General features: G+C 41.7%; 1 protein-coding gene across 2 annotated transcripts in view; it reads right to left on the reverse strand.

Annotated features, from left to right (window-relative positions):
* LOC137348053 (vesicle-fusing ATPase) overlaps positions 1-16,217 on the reverse strand; it is a 315,973-nt gene that overhangs the window by 89,508 nt on the left and 210,248 nt on the right. Inside the window, exons 16-17 of one of the 2 annotated variants that reach the window (XM_068013170.1) lie at positions 13,037-13,103; positions 2,068-2,147 (exon numbers count right to left, since the gene is read on the reverse strand). In XM_068013170.1, the coding sequence (XP_067869271.1) occupies positions 2,068-2,147; positions 13,037-13,103 (147 nt within the window). Of the gene's footprint in view, positions 1-2,067; positions 2,148-6,914; positions 7,202-13,036; positions 13,104-16,217 lie in introns of those variants that run through there. The other variant, XM_068013171.1, reaches the window with a different exon arrangement.

Raw genomic sequence — 16,217 nt, forward strand, 5'->3', positions numbered from 1 at the left:
TCAGATTAGTCAAACACAGTGTTTTCAATAAACTGTCTTATATGAGGTGAATTGCAAAACCTGGATTTTATGACACTGATAAAGTCAAAAGACTCCCACAAACTTTTGACAAGTGCTAGGTTTCATCAATCAAGTCATGCCAAAGGAAATGCTGCATTAATCATGGGTGCCTAAAACTTGTTCTAGATAGTCACTTAACAGTGTGCAGGCGGTGCTCCTAACTGGGTAAATGCAAGTTTGATGTGGCATTGAGACACAGACCAGAATGGTTCCAGGTTATGTCCCAGACGTGTACTAAATTTTCCAATATCAGCCATGACATTATAATTATCGTCTTTAAAAAAAAAAAATTATTTTGTGACTCAAAGTACACAAGCATGAACTGCACAGAATTGGTCCCCACCCATGGCTCTGTGGGTAGCACTCTCACCTTTGAGTCATAAGGTTGTGGGTTTAAATCCTACCCCAGCCACTTGAACATATAATCTTGGTTGACACTCCAATACAGTATTGAGGGGGCATTACACTGTCAGAGGTGCCATGTTTCAGAGTTTGTCCTCTCAAGTGGACATGAGTCCTCCCTGATGTCCTGGCCAATATTTATCCCTCAACCAACATCACGAAAACAGATCATCTGGCCATCATCACATCGCTATCTACAAGCCCTTGTTGTGCACAAATTTGGCTGCTGGATTCCTACAGTACAACAATGACGTCACTTCTAAAGTACCTCATTGGTGGCAAAGTACTGTGCGATGTTTTGAGGGTGTGAAAGGTGCTATATAAATTCAAGTTCTTTCCTTGGAAGCATGTACAGACAGGGTATCAGCAACTTGACTGAATGGTATGTAATGCTCATGGTTACAGATTACACTTGAAGAGTAGCCAACTTTGGTGAGGTGTCGAGAAACCTGCTGCCCTGGCTGTATTTTCTCAAATCCAGGATTGTCCTGCCACTGGGACCAAAAGTGCGACCAGACCCACTGGGATGGGTGGCGGGACCTTGAGCAGCATTTTCCCAGCGGTGGCCAATTAAGAGGCCGCTGCCAGGACTGCTGTCCAATTGAGGACGACGGCCCACCTCCCAGAGTACCAGCCCAGTCAGAGGTCTGGCAGCTGGGCAGCGACAGAGGTGGCCACTGCTGAGGCTGCAAGAAGGAGGAGACATGCCTTCATGCTAAGGCACCCTTGAAGGCAAAGTAAGTTTTTTTTCCCTATTTACTGTAGCAGGACCAGGCAGGCACCGGTGATGGGGGGAGGTGCACCCTCGCCAAAGGGGCAGCCATTGCCTTGACTGGGGGCTCTCTGTGGGGCCATAAAGGAGGGCCCCCCCCTCCAACCCCAGGAACATGCTAAGAGGCCACCAGGGTTTTCCAGGCAGTTTCCCCACATGACAGCCCCACCAGACACTGGTAAAATGCTGGTGGGAGCAGGAAGTAACCCTTAATTGGTTTAATTGGCCACCCACACTGCAGAGGTTCTTGCCACTAGTAATATTCTGTGGCGCTGGGAAGACGCGGGCTCCCCTCTGGATGTCTCCCGCCATCTTCTGTGGCCTCCTACCTCCCAGTCCGTCCCCAGAGCTGGTAAAATCCAGCCCAAAATCCTCTTCCATCACTAAGTAGAGAAAAAGGTAAAGTAAAAGATTGGAGGGTATCAATCCACTTCAACAGCTCAGCTACTGTTCAAGGGGATGGTAGATATAATCATGGATTTAATGTGAATTTCACAACTGATTTGCATTAAAATCCATGACCATCTGCGAGACAAGGGATTGCTGAAAAAGTGTGAGGCCAAGCCAAACTGAGCACTCAATCTTAGTTTAAAACAGCTCTCTGCCAAGAAAACTTTCAATATTAGAGTCAGATACATTCTCAATGGATGAACAGCACTCTCATTTTCTTTCCATTCCTTGAAGAAACTAATTACACATCGAGGAGTACAAAGCCAACAACAGAAATGACTGAGAAAAGTCCAAGGAAAAGTCAAAAACCCTTGGAGTATTAGAAACAATGAATTTATACAATAGGCATGGTTCATTCATATTTTAAGCTATGTTTAACTTACATGTGGAGATGACTTTTTCAACAGGACCAGCAATGCTTGAAGTACCAAGTTCGAGAAGCGTGGGCCAATTGGGACATAATCTGAAATCAAAAAGATTAAAGTGATTTTTTTTTTTCTCTCCAGTTACTAAATCCTAGACTCCACTCCGTGACTCCTTGCTGGGGTTTGGTTCCGTTCCATGAACATTTGGTACTTCACCCAAGTGCCTATTCTTTATGGTCAACATAGACAAAAAGTGTTGACAGGCCATTCACCTGTAGCATCATCACAGCTAAACTTGGCCTGTCTTGTCCTTATTCAGAGATTAACTGACAGACCACAGCAGCAGAAATCCTGATCAATTTTTGTCCTTGGCCCTGAAACACCAACATTCCACATGCCATTCTTGTTCATGTAACAGGGCAGGTAAGATGCACGCAGTGAGTACTGCTCGATATCTATAGGTGACGCCTACTCAGGGGACTAGAGTGGACAGAGGTTTCACGCAGATATCAATTCTCCCTTGGATTTGGCTGCTCTGCAATTCCTGCACCTTCCAAACCCATTTTCATTAAGAAAATTAATTTCTCTTTAAAAAACATTAACCGTAAAAGTACATAATAAACTCCTTCATAAAACATACTAGATTAGGTGTCAGCCTCAGTGGTAGTACTGTTGCCGCTGAGTCAGGTTTGGGGTTCAAGTCCCACTCAAGATTCTCTGAGTGTATTAGTGAGGGAGTGCTGCACTGCCAGAGGTGGCGCCTTTTGGCAGAGACATTAAACAAACGCCCCGGCAGCCCTCTTAAATGCAATGGATTCCATGGTAATATTTCAAAGGAAAGTAGGAAATTCTCCCCAGTGTACTGGCCAATATTTATCGTTCAACCAACATCATAGACAGATGATCTGGTCATCATTTCATTGCTGATTGTCAGACCTTGCTGTGTGCAAATTAGCAGCATTCTTTCCTACATATTACAAGCGACGACCCTTCAAAAGTAATTCATTGACTGCAAAGCACTTTTAGACATTGAGATTGTGAAAGGCACTTTCTAAACGTAAATGCTTGTTTTCTTTACCTTAGAGGCGCATGCACCAAGATCAGTGCATTAGGTTATCAATTCTTGAAGCACTGCAGCCAATCGACCACATTCATTTTAATGTTACATGCCTGTTCTTCATGGAGCATATATTACTGTTTTACATAGAACCCCAATATTTTAAAACCTAATCTTAAATGCATTTTCCCATGTGTTTCCTTTTTTAGTCATAGGGTGAGTAATTTCAAAGTTTGCAGACGATACAAAACTTGGACGAATTGTGAACGGTGAGGAGGATAGTGTAGAACTTCAAAAGGACAGAAACAGGTCGGTGGAATGGGCAGACAGGTGGCAGATGAAGTTCAATGCAGAGAAATGTGAGATGATTCATTTTGGTCGGAAGAACATGGAGGGGCAATATAGAATAAAGGGCACAATTCTAAAGGGGGTGCCGGAGCAGAGAAACCTAGGTGTATATATGCATAAGTCATTGAAGGTGGCAGGACAGGTTGAGAAAGCAGTTCATAAAGCATATACCCTGGGCTTTATTAATAGAGGTATAGCGTACAAGAGCAAGGAAGTTATGTTGAACTTGTATAAGACACTAGTTCGTCCTCAGCTGGAGTATTGCTTCCAATTCTGGGCGCCACTCTTCAGGAAAGACTTGAGGGCATTGGAGAGAGTACAGAAGAGATTCACGAGAATGCTTCCAGGAATGAGGAATTTCAGTTATTAACATACATTGGAGAAGTTAGGACGGTTTTCCTTGGAGAAGAGAAGGCTGAGAGGTGATTTGATAGAAGTATTCAAAATCATAAGGAGTCTGGACAGAGTAGATAGACAGAAACCGATCCCACTCGTGAAAGGATCGAGAATGAGGGGGCACAGATTTAAAGTATTGGTAAGAGAAGCAAAATGACATGAGGAAAACCTTTTTCACGCGAGCGGTTAAGGTCTGGAATGCACTGCCTGCGAACGTGGTAGTGGCAGGTTCAATTGAAGTATTCAAAAGGGAATTAGAGAATTAAATGAGAAAGGAAGAATGTGCAGGGTTATGGGGAGAAGGCAGCGGAATGGGACTGAGGGAGTTGCTCTTTCAGAGAACCAGTGCGGACACGATGGGCCAAATGGCCTCCTTCAGCGCTGTAACAATTCTGTGATTCTGAGTAAGATGAGGAGGAACAGAAATAAACCACACCGGTGAAAACCTATAAGCTGTCACTTTGGAACAGTGCAGGAATCCATTATGCAACAATGTTACTTTATAAAGTTAACTTCCACTGTTGGTCAGTGTGCAAGTCAGGAGAATGCAAAACTGGATATTCTTGAAAACAGTACATACAGCACATACATGATGAAAATGCTGACATGGGGGAGACGAGGAGGGGGCACGAAGTATAGAAATACAATGGTCACAGAGGATCCCAGAGTCAGTGGGATAGACAGGTGTTTCTGCAAGCTCAGACATATATCCTGCATGGTGTTGCCTCTCTGGTGCCAGGATAAAGGACAAAGAGGATGTAGAACATTTGGGAGGGGAAGAACAGCCAGAAGTCATGGTCCATGTGTGAGCCAATGACATAGGAAGGGAAAGGGTTGAGGCCTGCAGTCAAAGTTTCAGAAGCTCAGAAGGAAATTGAAGAACAGGATCTCAAAAGGTGGTAATCTCCAGATTACTCTCAATGCCACGTGCTAGTGAGTATAGCAACAGGAGGAAAAGACAAGTTAGTGCATGGCTGGAGAAATGATGTAAGGAACAACTTAGGTTCCTGGGGCATTGGAACAATTTCTGGGGCAGGAGGGACTTGCTCAAGGTGGACAAGTTGCAAGTCAACAGAGCTAAGTCCAATGCACTTTTGAGATAATTAACTGGTACCATGTGGGTCGTTTAAACTAATCTGGCAGGGTGGTGGGCACCAGGATGAATCATTAGAGAGGTGCACAGAGGACTGAAAGAGACAAACAGCACGAGAGTAAAGAACAGTTTAGAAATAGTTAGGATCAGACAAAGGGCTATTGCAAGTCAGTTTAAGATGAGCTGGGAATGCATGGCGTGTGGTTAATAAGGTTAGTGAGCTGCAGGCATTAGTCACCATATAGAACTATGATATTGTGAAGAGAGACTGGCTCAAAGCAGGGGAAAATTGGCAAGTTAACATTCCTGGCTACAAGGTATTCAGGAAAGATAGGGAAGGAAAAGAAAAAAAGGATGACAGTACTGATCAAAGAAACTATTATAACAAGACAGGAATGATGTAGTTGAGAGGTCAAAGACAGAATCTATTTGATTAAAGTTAACAGAGGAGCCATTAAGTTACTGGGTGTATACTGTAGGCTGCTAAACAGGAAGGACATAAAGGAGCAAATTACAGAAAGATGCAAGAACTAGAGTAGTGATAATGGGGGGCTTCAACTATCCCAATATAGATGGGAAAATAACTGTAAAGGGAAAAGAGGGAGAGGAATTGCTGAAATTTAAAAAAAAAAAGAACTTTTTTGATCAGCGATTTTAACACCATGAGAAAGGAAGCAGTGCTAGATCCTAGTTCTGGGGAATAAGTGGGGCCAGTGGAGGACGTTGCAGTGGGAGAGCATTGAGGAAACAGTGATCATATCTGCAGGTTTAGGATAGCTAAAGGAAAAGGACAAGCAACAATCAAGCGTTAAAAATGCTTAGCTGGAAGTGGGCTAACTTCAGTTAGTGGAAAGGGATCGAACTCGGGTAGATTGGAATCAAAAATTGGTAGGCAAAATAATAATTGAACAATGAAAGGCCTTAAAAGAGATGAATCAGATACAGAGAAGACACATTCCCATGTAGTGGGAAAAGACAGACATTCAAATCCAGAGCTTCCTGAATGATAGAGATTAAAATTTGACAGAAAAAAGGAGGCTTATGACAATTGTAAGGTTGATAATACAATAGAGAACCAAACGGAACATAGAAAGTACAAAGGAGATCTTGTAAAAGGAATCAGGAGGGGCAGATGTATGAGAATAGATTAGCGGCTAACAAACAGGAACCCAGTCTTTCAAAAACTGAAATAGTAACAGGGTAGTCAAGAGGAATGGTGCGGTCATTTCGGGACCAAAAAGGAGATATCCTTGTGGAGACAGAGGGCTTGACTGAGATAATAAATGAATATTTTCCATTTGTCTTCACTACAGAAGAGGATGCTGCCAATGCGACAGTTAAAGGCTGTAGTGATACTGGATAGGATAAGATTAGATAATGAGCAGGTACCTAAAATGCTGTCAGTCATCAAAGTAGCAAAGTCACCTGGTCTGGATGGGATACATTCTAAGTTACTGAGGAAGTGTGGAAATTACAAAATCTTTCTCTACAATCTTCCAATGTTCCTTGGATAAGGGGGTGGTGCCAAAGGACTGGAAATGTTACACCTATGTTGAAGGGGAGCAGGGTAAACCCAGCAACTACCAGCCAGTTGGCTTAATGTCAATGATGTGAAAAATATATTGCCATTTGGAAAATTATGGGTCAATAAATGAAGGTCAGCACAGATTTGTGAAAGGTGTTACGATCGACCGCTCAAGTCGAAGCCCCCAGTTAAAATATATGATTCTGATTGTCGTGAGAGAAACGCACTGTTGATTCAATCTCATCCCTCCACAGATCACCTAACATATCATTTTTAAACTTTCCAAACTAAAGACCCAACCAAATTGCACTATTAACCCCCGAATGAGGCTAACCAAACCAGGTGCCTTTAAAATCAACAAATTAACTGTTTAATTAGAAAAACTAAATTTTAAACTCTAAGATACAAACAACATTTAAAATAGAAAAAAATTAGAGTCCTCGCAGATTTACGCTCCTGTCAGATGTGGAACAGTCCAAGGTTGCTTGAAGTCCTCACAGCCGTCCAATGGGGGGAAAAAAGTTCTTCAACAGCAGAACTAGAACATAGTCTAATTCAGAAGCTGAAATTGATGCTTTCCTTCTCCAGCGATGAATTTCAACAATTAACAACTTGCAAACACTTTTTAAATGAATCAATTTGGCTTTAGAATTTTTGAGGAATAAAAGATGGTCACAGTCGAACTTCCCTTCTTTCAGTTCAAATTATCAGGTCTCTGTTCTGGCTTGACTTTCTGGAATTTTGAGAGAGAATAATAAATAAACAGACTAAATTCTCTTCCTTCAGTTTAATTGGTCTGAGAGCTCTCCTTTCAGGTGCTAACACACAGCTGCCTGTTTTCTGAGTTAGGACAGTCTGTTTCCACTATATACCAGTTCAAAATTAAATTGCAACAATGTATCTCTGTCTCTGGCCCTGAATACCTTAAAGCAGTACTGCTCCCTATCTAGCCCTAAAAGCACACTGCATTCTTCCCGAAAAAAAAAATTACAGAATCATAACAAAGGTAAATCACGTTTGACTAACTTCATGGAGTTCTTTGATGAAGTAACCAAGAGGCAAGTACCACATGACAGACTTTAAAAGCTATGGGATTAAAATAGAGAGTGACAGCATGGACACAAAATTGGTTAAGGGACAAAAAGAGTAGTGGTGAATGGCTGTTTTTCCGATGGGAGGAAGCTAAACAGTGGTGCTCCCCTGTGGTTGATATTAAGACCATTGCTCTTTTTAATATGTATTAATGACCTGGATATAGAGGACATTTTTTAAACTTATTCAGATGTCACGAAACTCCAATGTAGTAAATAATAAGCAGGGTAGCAAAAGACTTCAGGAGGACAGACAGACTGATGAAATGAACAGACACATGGCAGATGGAATTTAATGCAGAGAAGTGTGAAGTGACATATTTTGATCGCATGAATGAATGTAAGCTAAACGGTACAATTTAACAGGGGTGAATTAACAGATTCACCTGGGGTATAGGTCAACAAACCTTTGAAGGTGGCAGGACAAATTGAGGAGGCTATTAAAAAAAGGTCAGATCCTTCACCTTATTAGAGACAGAGTACAAAAGTGAGAAAGCTACACTTCATGAAAACTAATGCAGAGATGGGGGTGGAATTTAGAATTTTTTATGCAAGTTATCTGGAATGCACTACCCAATACAGTTGTGGTATCAGATTCAATAGTGGCTTTTGAGTCGTAATGACTCGGACTCTTATAAACACTGGTCATGCCTCAGCTGGAGTGTGCGCTGAATTTGGGTATCACACTTTAGTCAAGGCCTTGGAAAGGGTGCAGAAGAGAATTAGAATGGTATCAGGGATGAGGGATTTCAGTTATGTGGAGACACTGAACAAACTGAGGTTGTTTTCCTTGAAGCAGAGAACGTTAAGAGGAGATATGATGGAGGTGTTGAAGATCATGATTTTTTTGGATATAGTAAGGAGAAACAGTTTTTGGTGTCAGAAAGGTCAGTAACCAGAGGACACAATTTAAGATAATTGGCAAAAGAACAGGAGGTGACATGTGGAAACTCTTCTGGCAAAGTGAGTTGTTGCGATCTGCAATGCAATGCATTGCCTGAAAAGGTGGTAGAAACAGATTTACTAGTAAATTTGCAAAAGAGAATTGGATAAATAACTGAAGGGGAAAAGAACAGGACATTGGGGGAGTGGGACCAATTAGATAGCTCTACCAAAGAGCCTATACAAGCACGATAAGCCAAACTGCCCCCTTCCGTGCTGTATCATTCTATGGCACACAATAGACTTTCCTGAGGGAAGCTTGCATGCTTCTTCATGGTGGCAGGTGAGCAGGTGATAATGGGCGTAAACAGGCAGATGATATAAAATAAATTGAGACTTAACCAAAGTTGCTGAGACAACTAAAATACAACAAGCAATTCTGTGATCCAGCATGCAGTTATGCTCACAAGGAGCACTGGTCTATAAAATAGAGCCTAGTCTCTATGCCCATACATCCTGCAAGCACAGCTCCCCTGTAAGTACATGACAGTGGAGTTATCCTTATGGTAGCATTTGCCACCATAAAAATCAAATACCTGGCTTACATAAAGAGCTGCAGTATCGTAATCCAAACAGATTCTGGGACATGGTTCACTAAGTGGGCCCTTTGGCATCTTGCTCACATATGGAGACTGGCCACTTGGGCCTGAATTGTAACTGAAATTTGTAACCTTGCAGGTTAGTTCCTGCCCTCATCTAGTTTTCATACATGTTCTTCCAGTGTCATTTGATAGCAACCTGGAACAGAACATAGACCAGTCCCCGCCACCAGCCACCCCCCCCCACCCCTCCCATTCACCATAGCCAAGAGACACCCAGGGCAGCCGTCATGTTCACAGTACTGCACTGGCAGAGAACAGCGAATCAGCATAGACCAGAGATTCTTCACATGGGAACCTCAATAGTGACCGTCAGAATATTTGACCACAAAAGGCAACACATCGGAGCTGTACAATGTGTCCTTGGGGATCTTGCCATCTTCCATGAGGCTCACATGGCCAAGCCATCTCAAGCACCGCTGGCTCAGTAGGGTGCATATGCTGGGGATGTTGGCTGCCTCGAGGACTTCTGTGTTGGAGATACGGTCCTGCCACCTGATGCCAAGGATCCTCCGGAGGCAGCGAAGATGGAATGAATTGAGACGTCGCTCTTGGCTGACATACGTTGTCCAGGCCTCGTTGCCGTAGAGCAAAGTACTGAGGACACAGACTTGATACACTCGGACTTTTGTGTTCCATGTCAGTGTGCCATTTTCCCACACTCTCTTGGCCAGTCTGGACATAGCAGTGGAAGCCTTTCCCATGCGCTTGTTGATTTCTGCATCGAGAGACAGGTTACTGGTGATAGTTGAGCCTAGGTAGGTGAACTCTTGAACCACTTCCAGAGTGTGGTCGCCGATATTGATGGATGGAGCATTTCCGACGTCCTGTCCCATGAAGTTCGTTTTCTTGAGGCTGATGGTTAGGCCAAATTCGTTGCAGGCAGCCGCAAAACTGTCGATGAGTCTCTGCAGACACTCTTCTGTGTGGGATGTTAATGCAGCATCGTCAGAAAAGAGGAGTTCCCTGAGGAGGACTTCCCGTACTTTGGTCTTCGCTCTTAGGACGGGCAAGGTTGAACAACCTGCCACCTGATCTTGTGTGGAGGAAAATTCCTTCTTTAACAGCTTGAAATGACAGTAAATAGATATTCCCTTCTAAATACCAGACACACACACAAGGAAAAGTAAAGATGCTGTGGTCAAAGTACTTGCTAATTCTTGAAGAAAAAAAAAGAGAGATATGTTATGTTCCAGATGGCAGAGAGTCTGGCATCCCAGCACACACAGACGGGTCACTAGGATCTTTTCAGAAGCAGTCTGTTCAGGAGATACCGAGAGGAAGTCTTCCAAAAGCTTCTCAGGAGAAATGTGGCTTCAGGAGTTACATCTATCCCACACTAGATTTTTTTTTCAGGGTTTCTCAGAAGTGGAGAAAAGATGAGCTGGGTGTTTCTTTCAGCAGGTTACAACCCCAACAGACTCAAAACAGTATTTAAAAATGAAACCCAGTCTTGAGCACTTTAAATCTTGACATATCACTTCTCTTGTAAACAACTCCCTGAGTAAGAAGGCACCCGATTACTTTGCTAAAGACATGTGACAGCCAGTAAATGTTTTTAAACAGAGTCCTTCCAGTGATCCTTTTTTTTTTTAAAAAAGTCCAGCATCTATGGAATCACTTCAATCCTCCAATGAATCCATCTCCACAATTCTAAAACACGAATCCTCAAAATATTAAAAAATGGAAGTACTTTCATAACAATATGCACATTAAAACACATGTTTGTTTTGCATCTAGTGATAGTTTGAATAAAAACGTAATAAATTTACATAAAACTGGAAGAATGCTTTGTTTTTATAGCAGATTTTGTAATAAATGAGCGGTCATGATTGCCAGTATTCATTAAAACAAACTAACTTAAGGTGTGTAGAATTAAAACAACTTTTTAACTATTTATTCTCGTGATTAAAAGCCAATAGCCCATTTCGGATAAATAATAGTCTCAACTATATTAGAAACAATAATGGTCACAACCATAAAACCTGTTCCTCGAACCAAAGGCATTACCTATAGCCACAGTGTCGCTGTACAGATTTATAGCATGATGTTTTTCGTTAAAATAATCATTTGAAACTGTAAAGTGCAGCAGAATGATTAGCCTTTATCCCCACAATAAAAACATGGCTCTTTCAGCAAGTGAGACAAATCCCGTGTAATATTTCTCCTAATATCATTTATATAACTTTTGAAATTCTAGCATTAAATAATTTCTAACATCTATGAATTGAATCAAGAGATACTCTGTCAACAACTAGGAGACTGCACTGTTAAGAGCAGTTTGAACTTTTAATTTATCTTGAAGACCAAAATTACCATATATTTTCCAAAATAATTCCTAATAAAGGAATTTTGAAGCCAATGTAGAAACTGATTTTTTGAGTAAGCAAATGAACTCAACAGGAAAATTGTTGTCTAGTTCTTTGATGTAATTAATATTTTTAGGCTTTTTTCATAACGTGATTTAACCGGAAAAGGATAGGTGTCACAAATAAGATGTTAAAAAGCCGCACGGAGCTCTGGAGCCACGGGTTGCCGACTCCAGTCCAGAAGACTGTCGGCATGGTCACCAATGCTGGAGTGAAAGAGGAGGGTCAGGCACAAGGGGCCAGAGGTGGAAGAAATTAGAGCTCGCAAAGCATGTAGGGTTCACCATTCATAAAAGGTTCAATAACAAACAATTTGAAAAATCTTCAGTCCTAGAAATCGAAATAGTCTGAAATTTGGGTTTTATATTATGCACATGGTTTGTAGCCAACCAGAACAGACCCAATTTTTGCACTTTGATCCCTTGGACAAAACGCACTGGTTTCTCTGACACCATATTTAAAACAATCTCATTCCTCTGTGCAGAATTTTAAGCTCACTAATTTACCATATGGTACAGGACTCCCATTTTTTCATAAGTGAATTTACTCAATCCCATTGAGAACAAAGGCACAGCTAAGTATTTGGCTACTGTCACAACTAAAGCATCAAGCATCAAGGTAAATAATATAAACCCCACCCCTCTGCCAAAGTTTATTCAGACAGGTCACTAAGGCCCCAGGCTCAACGTCTGGTCTGAAATAAGTTGATGCAATAAGAGTGAAATGAGTAGTCATTGGATAGGATAGAAGAAGGGCAAAGAGTGAGATTTTCCATTTCTGATCTCTCTCATTCCTTTGCAGCACATGTTGAAGACAGAGCTCGAATTGCAACCCCCAGTGAATAAAGAAAGGACTCCCTACTAAAAATTTGTAGATTAGAGCAATTTGATCTCAACCAGGTGACATTAGAAGCACTAAAGCCAACAGAGCAACTGATCTGAAAAGGAAAGAGGCAAAGGTGAGGGGAAAAGGAAGAAAAATCAACTAAATATTCACTTGCAGTCACTGTCCAGGGATCCCCACTGCCATGTGCGCATGCTAGTATTCGGTGATATTAGGATGCACTCAGATCGGATGCCCTTCATGGTCCAACAATTGCTAATGCACACTGACTGTCTCCCTACTGGTGGGAGGGTTGGGGGAGGGGGTGGAGGGAGGAAAACACAAGGTCCCAAGGGCAACCAGAAACCAGTGAATTTTGGAGACAGAGTGGGGATATAAAAGCACAATATGTAAATAATGGGAATGTCACAAAAGGTCCATAGCACTGGTTCACCAGAAAATTATTGAAGTTTACAGCATAAGAGACAGCCATTATCATTTGTGTCGACACTTTGCTAAAGCAAACAAAAACTAATCCCATTGCCCTACTCCCTCACCACCGCCTCAAATTCTGAACACAAAACAAATTGAAATAAATTTACCCAACATAACTGGTAAGGGCAATCTGACAGTTGTAACCTCCAGCCTATTGTGACAGGTGTCTTCTTGGGTTGACCACAGAACAAAGCCATGTGCAATGCACAGAATAATCAGGTGCCTTAGTAGACATGTTTCTCCAGCTTACCTAGCAGTCGCTCAATGTCATCAACTACAACACAGCTCAGTTGGGACTTGTACGCATCCTCAAAGATCTGTCAACAGAAATTAATAGATAGATTAAATAATTCATCAATTAGGCTTGTGGCAGCACATCTGTTTTTGTAAGTGGAGAGCTTACACATCAAAATGTACGCTATGCTTCTGTCTAATGTTTCAAAATCCTCAACAAATTCCAATAATATTGTCATACAGTATGTTCCTGCTAATAAACTGTAGGGCAAATATTCCTGAAAAACTGACAATGACGGAACCCAATAAAACAAATCATCACTTGGTAGTACAAAACTTGAGTATTGCTGAGAAAAGGGACATGCTGTTGAAGCTTTGTGTCTTGCACTCATCAGGGCAGATGCAAGAATGCCAAATTTTAAAGAGCAACAATTTATACTGCATGAGAAAAGGGTGCTAATTTGTTGGCAAGTTGACTGATTGAGGCACAGCCATGGAGAATGCACCAGGGAACAATTGGCCCCCACGCTTTTGTTTAATTCAAAAAAAGGTGCAACAGCTGGACATACCTCTTTTGCCTGCAGAGGACAGGTCCTTGCGTATATGTAACTTCAGCAAGTGTAAGTGAACCACATCGCGAATCCAACGGAGTGTAATTCTTAGCACACTCTGGATTCTTCAGTAAGTACTACCCAATCACAATCGCATCTAACGTCAGGCAGAACTCTGCCTACCACACAAATGAATAATGTAGTACATGAATTCCAGTGAAGGTGCGATGCCAGGTATGTTAACCGGATGCCCCAACGACTGGTGGATCGTATCAAACATTACAACCCTTCGTCTGTTCGCAATAGGCAGAGTACTGACTGTACTTGCAAAACTCAGAACAATGTCGAACGTTAGATGTGTATCCGCGATTGGACAGCACTTACCGAACAGTCTAGAGTGTGCTAAGAATTACACTAACAACTAATTTAAGATAGTCATGCTTGCAATGTGGTTCACTTACACTTGCTATTCATACACAGGGACCTGTTCTCTGCAAGTAAAAAGGAACATGCTCAGGCGTTGTGCTTTTTTGAAAAAAAAGTAGAGGACAATAGTTCTCTGGTGCATTCCCCATGGGAACAACTCAACTAGAGTTGACTTGCCAACCAATTAGAACCCTTTTCTCATACAGCATAAATTGCTGCTCCCTTTGAAATTTGGCATTCTTGCGTCTGGCCTGATGAGTGAGAGACAAAAAGCTTCAACAGCATGTCTGTTTTTTTCAGAAAAAAATACATTCTTTGCATCACAAATTCAGCATACCTTCAGGTTCTACCCATGTCTAAGACCTGATGTCCATTGTCAGCATTTTATGCCCCATTCCCATTTTTCAAAGTACCAAAACATGCATGAACCAGAGTGTTACAGCCCAGAAAACAGCCAGCCAATCAGCCCATTACAGCTGTACCAGCGATACAGCACAGCTATCCACATGGTTCTTTTTCCCATAAATTTTTCTTCAAATACATATCACCTTCCCATTTAATATACAATGGATGCTGCTTCCACCATGACATCTAGTAGGCAATTCCATATGCTAGCAACCCTGCACATAAACATATTTCTTTTAATATCTCACTTTTACATAGAATTACATGGAAATTACAGTGCAAAAATTGGTCAATTAGTGCCGATGTTTATCCTCTATACCAGCCTCCTCCCATTCTGGTTATTTTGACAGCATATCCCTTTATTCTTTTCTTCATGTGCTCCTCTTGTTTCCCTTCAAATGTATCCATGATATTCACTTCAGCCACTCCATATGGTAGCAAGTTTCTCCTGATTTATTAATGTCTTACACTTTTTGGTCTCCCCCACAGGTGGAAACATCTTCTCTACGTCTACCCTATCAAACTCTCTCAATTGAGGGTCTCTCTCAGGTTACCCCTCAGCATTCTCTAGAGGAGAGCACCCCAGCCTGTTCAGTTTTTGCTAATAGTTGTACCTTCACTTCTAACACATGTGCAAATCTATTCTATATCCTTTCTCCACCGCTCCCCTGCCCCCAAATATGTTGGCCAAAACTGCATACAATACTCTTATATGCTCGAAGATCTATATCATTTTTATATTACTTCTCTGCTTTTGAATTCTATTCCTCGAGAAATGAACCTCAATGCTGTTTGCTGTTTTATGTTTGTTAACCTGCACTGCTACTTTTAATAATGTGTTTTTGCACCCCATGATGCTTTTGTACCTCTACCACATTTAGGCTTCAGTATGTGGTCGACTTATACATCCTACCAAAATGCACTCCTCCTGACAGAAATTAATCTGCCATCTACACGCCCAGTCTACACTTTTTTTGATTAACTTAAATTTACGCCCTCCAGTTACTAACTAATTGGCAAGTGGAAATAGTTTTGATCTAAATTGGGAAAAATTAAGCATCTCTATCAAATCTCTTCATTTTTTTTACTGCTTTACTGAAAAGCTCCAATTTCTTCAGGCTCAACAACCTCTTGCATTTAGTTAGCACCTTGAACATAGTAAAACTTCCCAAGATGCTTCACTGGAACAAACAAAATTTGATACTGAGCCACAAAAGGAGATATTAGAACAAGGGACGAAGTAGGTTTTAAGAATAATCTTGGGGAAAAAGAGTTAGAGACATTTAGGGAGGGAATTCCAGAGCATAGGAACGAGACAGCTGAAGGCATGACCGCTGATAAGAGTGATTAAGAACGGGGTGCGCAAGAGGTCTGTATTGAAGGTGTACAGGTATTTGAGGGTTGGGTCCCTCACTTCCCATATCTTGGAAGTTATCTATCCCAAGAAGCCAATATTGATGGAGGTACACCGCCAAATCCAAGTTGCTAGCTCAGCCTATGGTAAATTATGTACTCAAGTTTGAGAATCGTGATATCAGACCCGACACTCTCCTCCATAGTGCTGAAGCTTGGACACCTTATAGGCACCATTTCAAGGCCCTAGAACATGAATGCTGTCTTATAAGGGTCTTGTGAATCAAGTGGGAGGACAAAAAATAGTGAGCATCTTCCAAGATACAGGCATGCCAAGTTTGGAGGCCATGATATTCTCATCAGCTGGGATGGATGGAATACGTCGTCAGAACGCACGACTCAAGACTGCACAAACAGGTGCTCTACTCAGAGCTACGCCAGGGAGCCTGTTCACATGGGAGT

Source organism: Heterodontus francisci, chromosome 33 (genome assembly GCF_036365525.1).
Source record: "Heterodontus francisci isolate sHetFra1 chromosome 33, sHetFra1.hap1, whole genome shotgun sequence".
NCBI lineage: Eukaryota > Metazoa > Chordata > Chondrichthyes > Heterodontiformes > Heterodontidae > Heterodontus > Heterodontus francisci.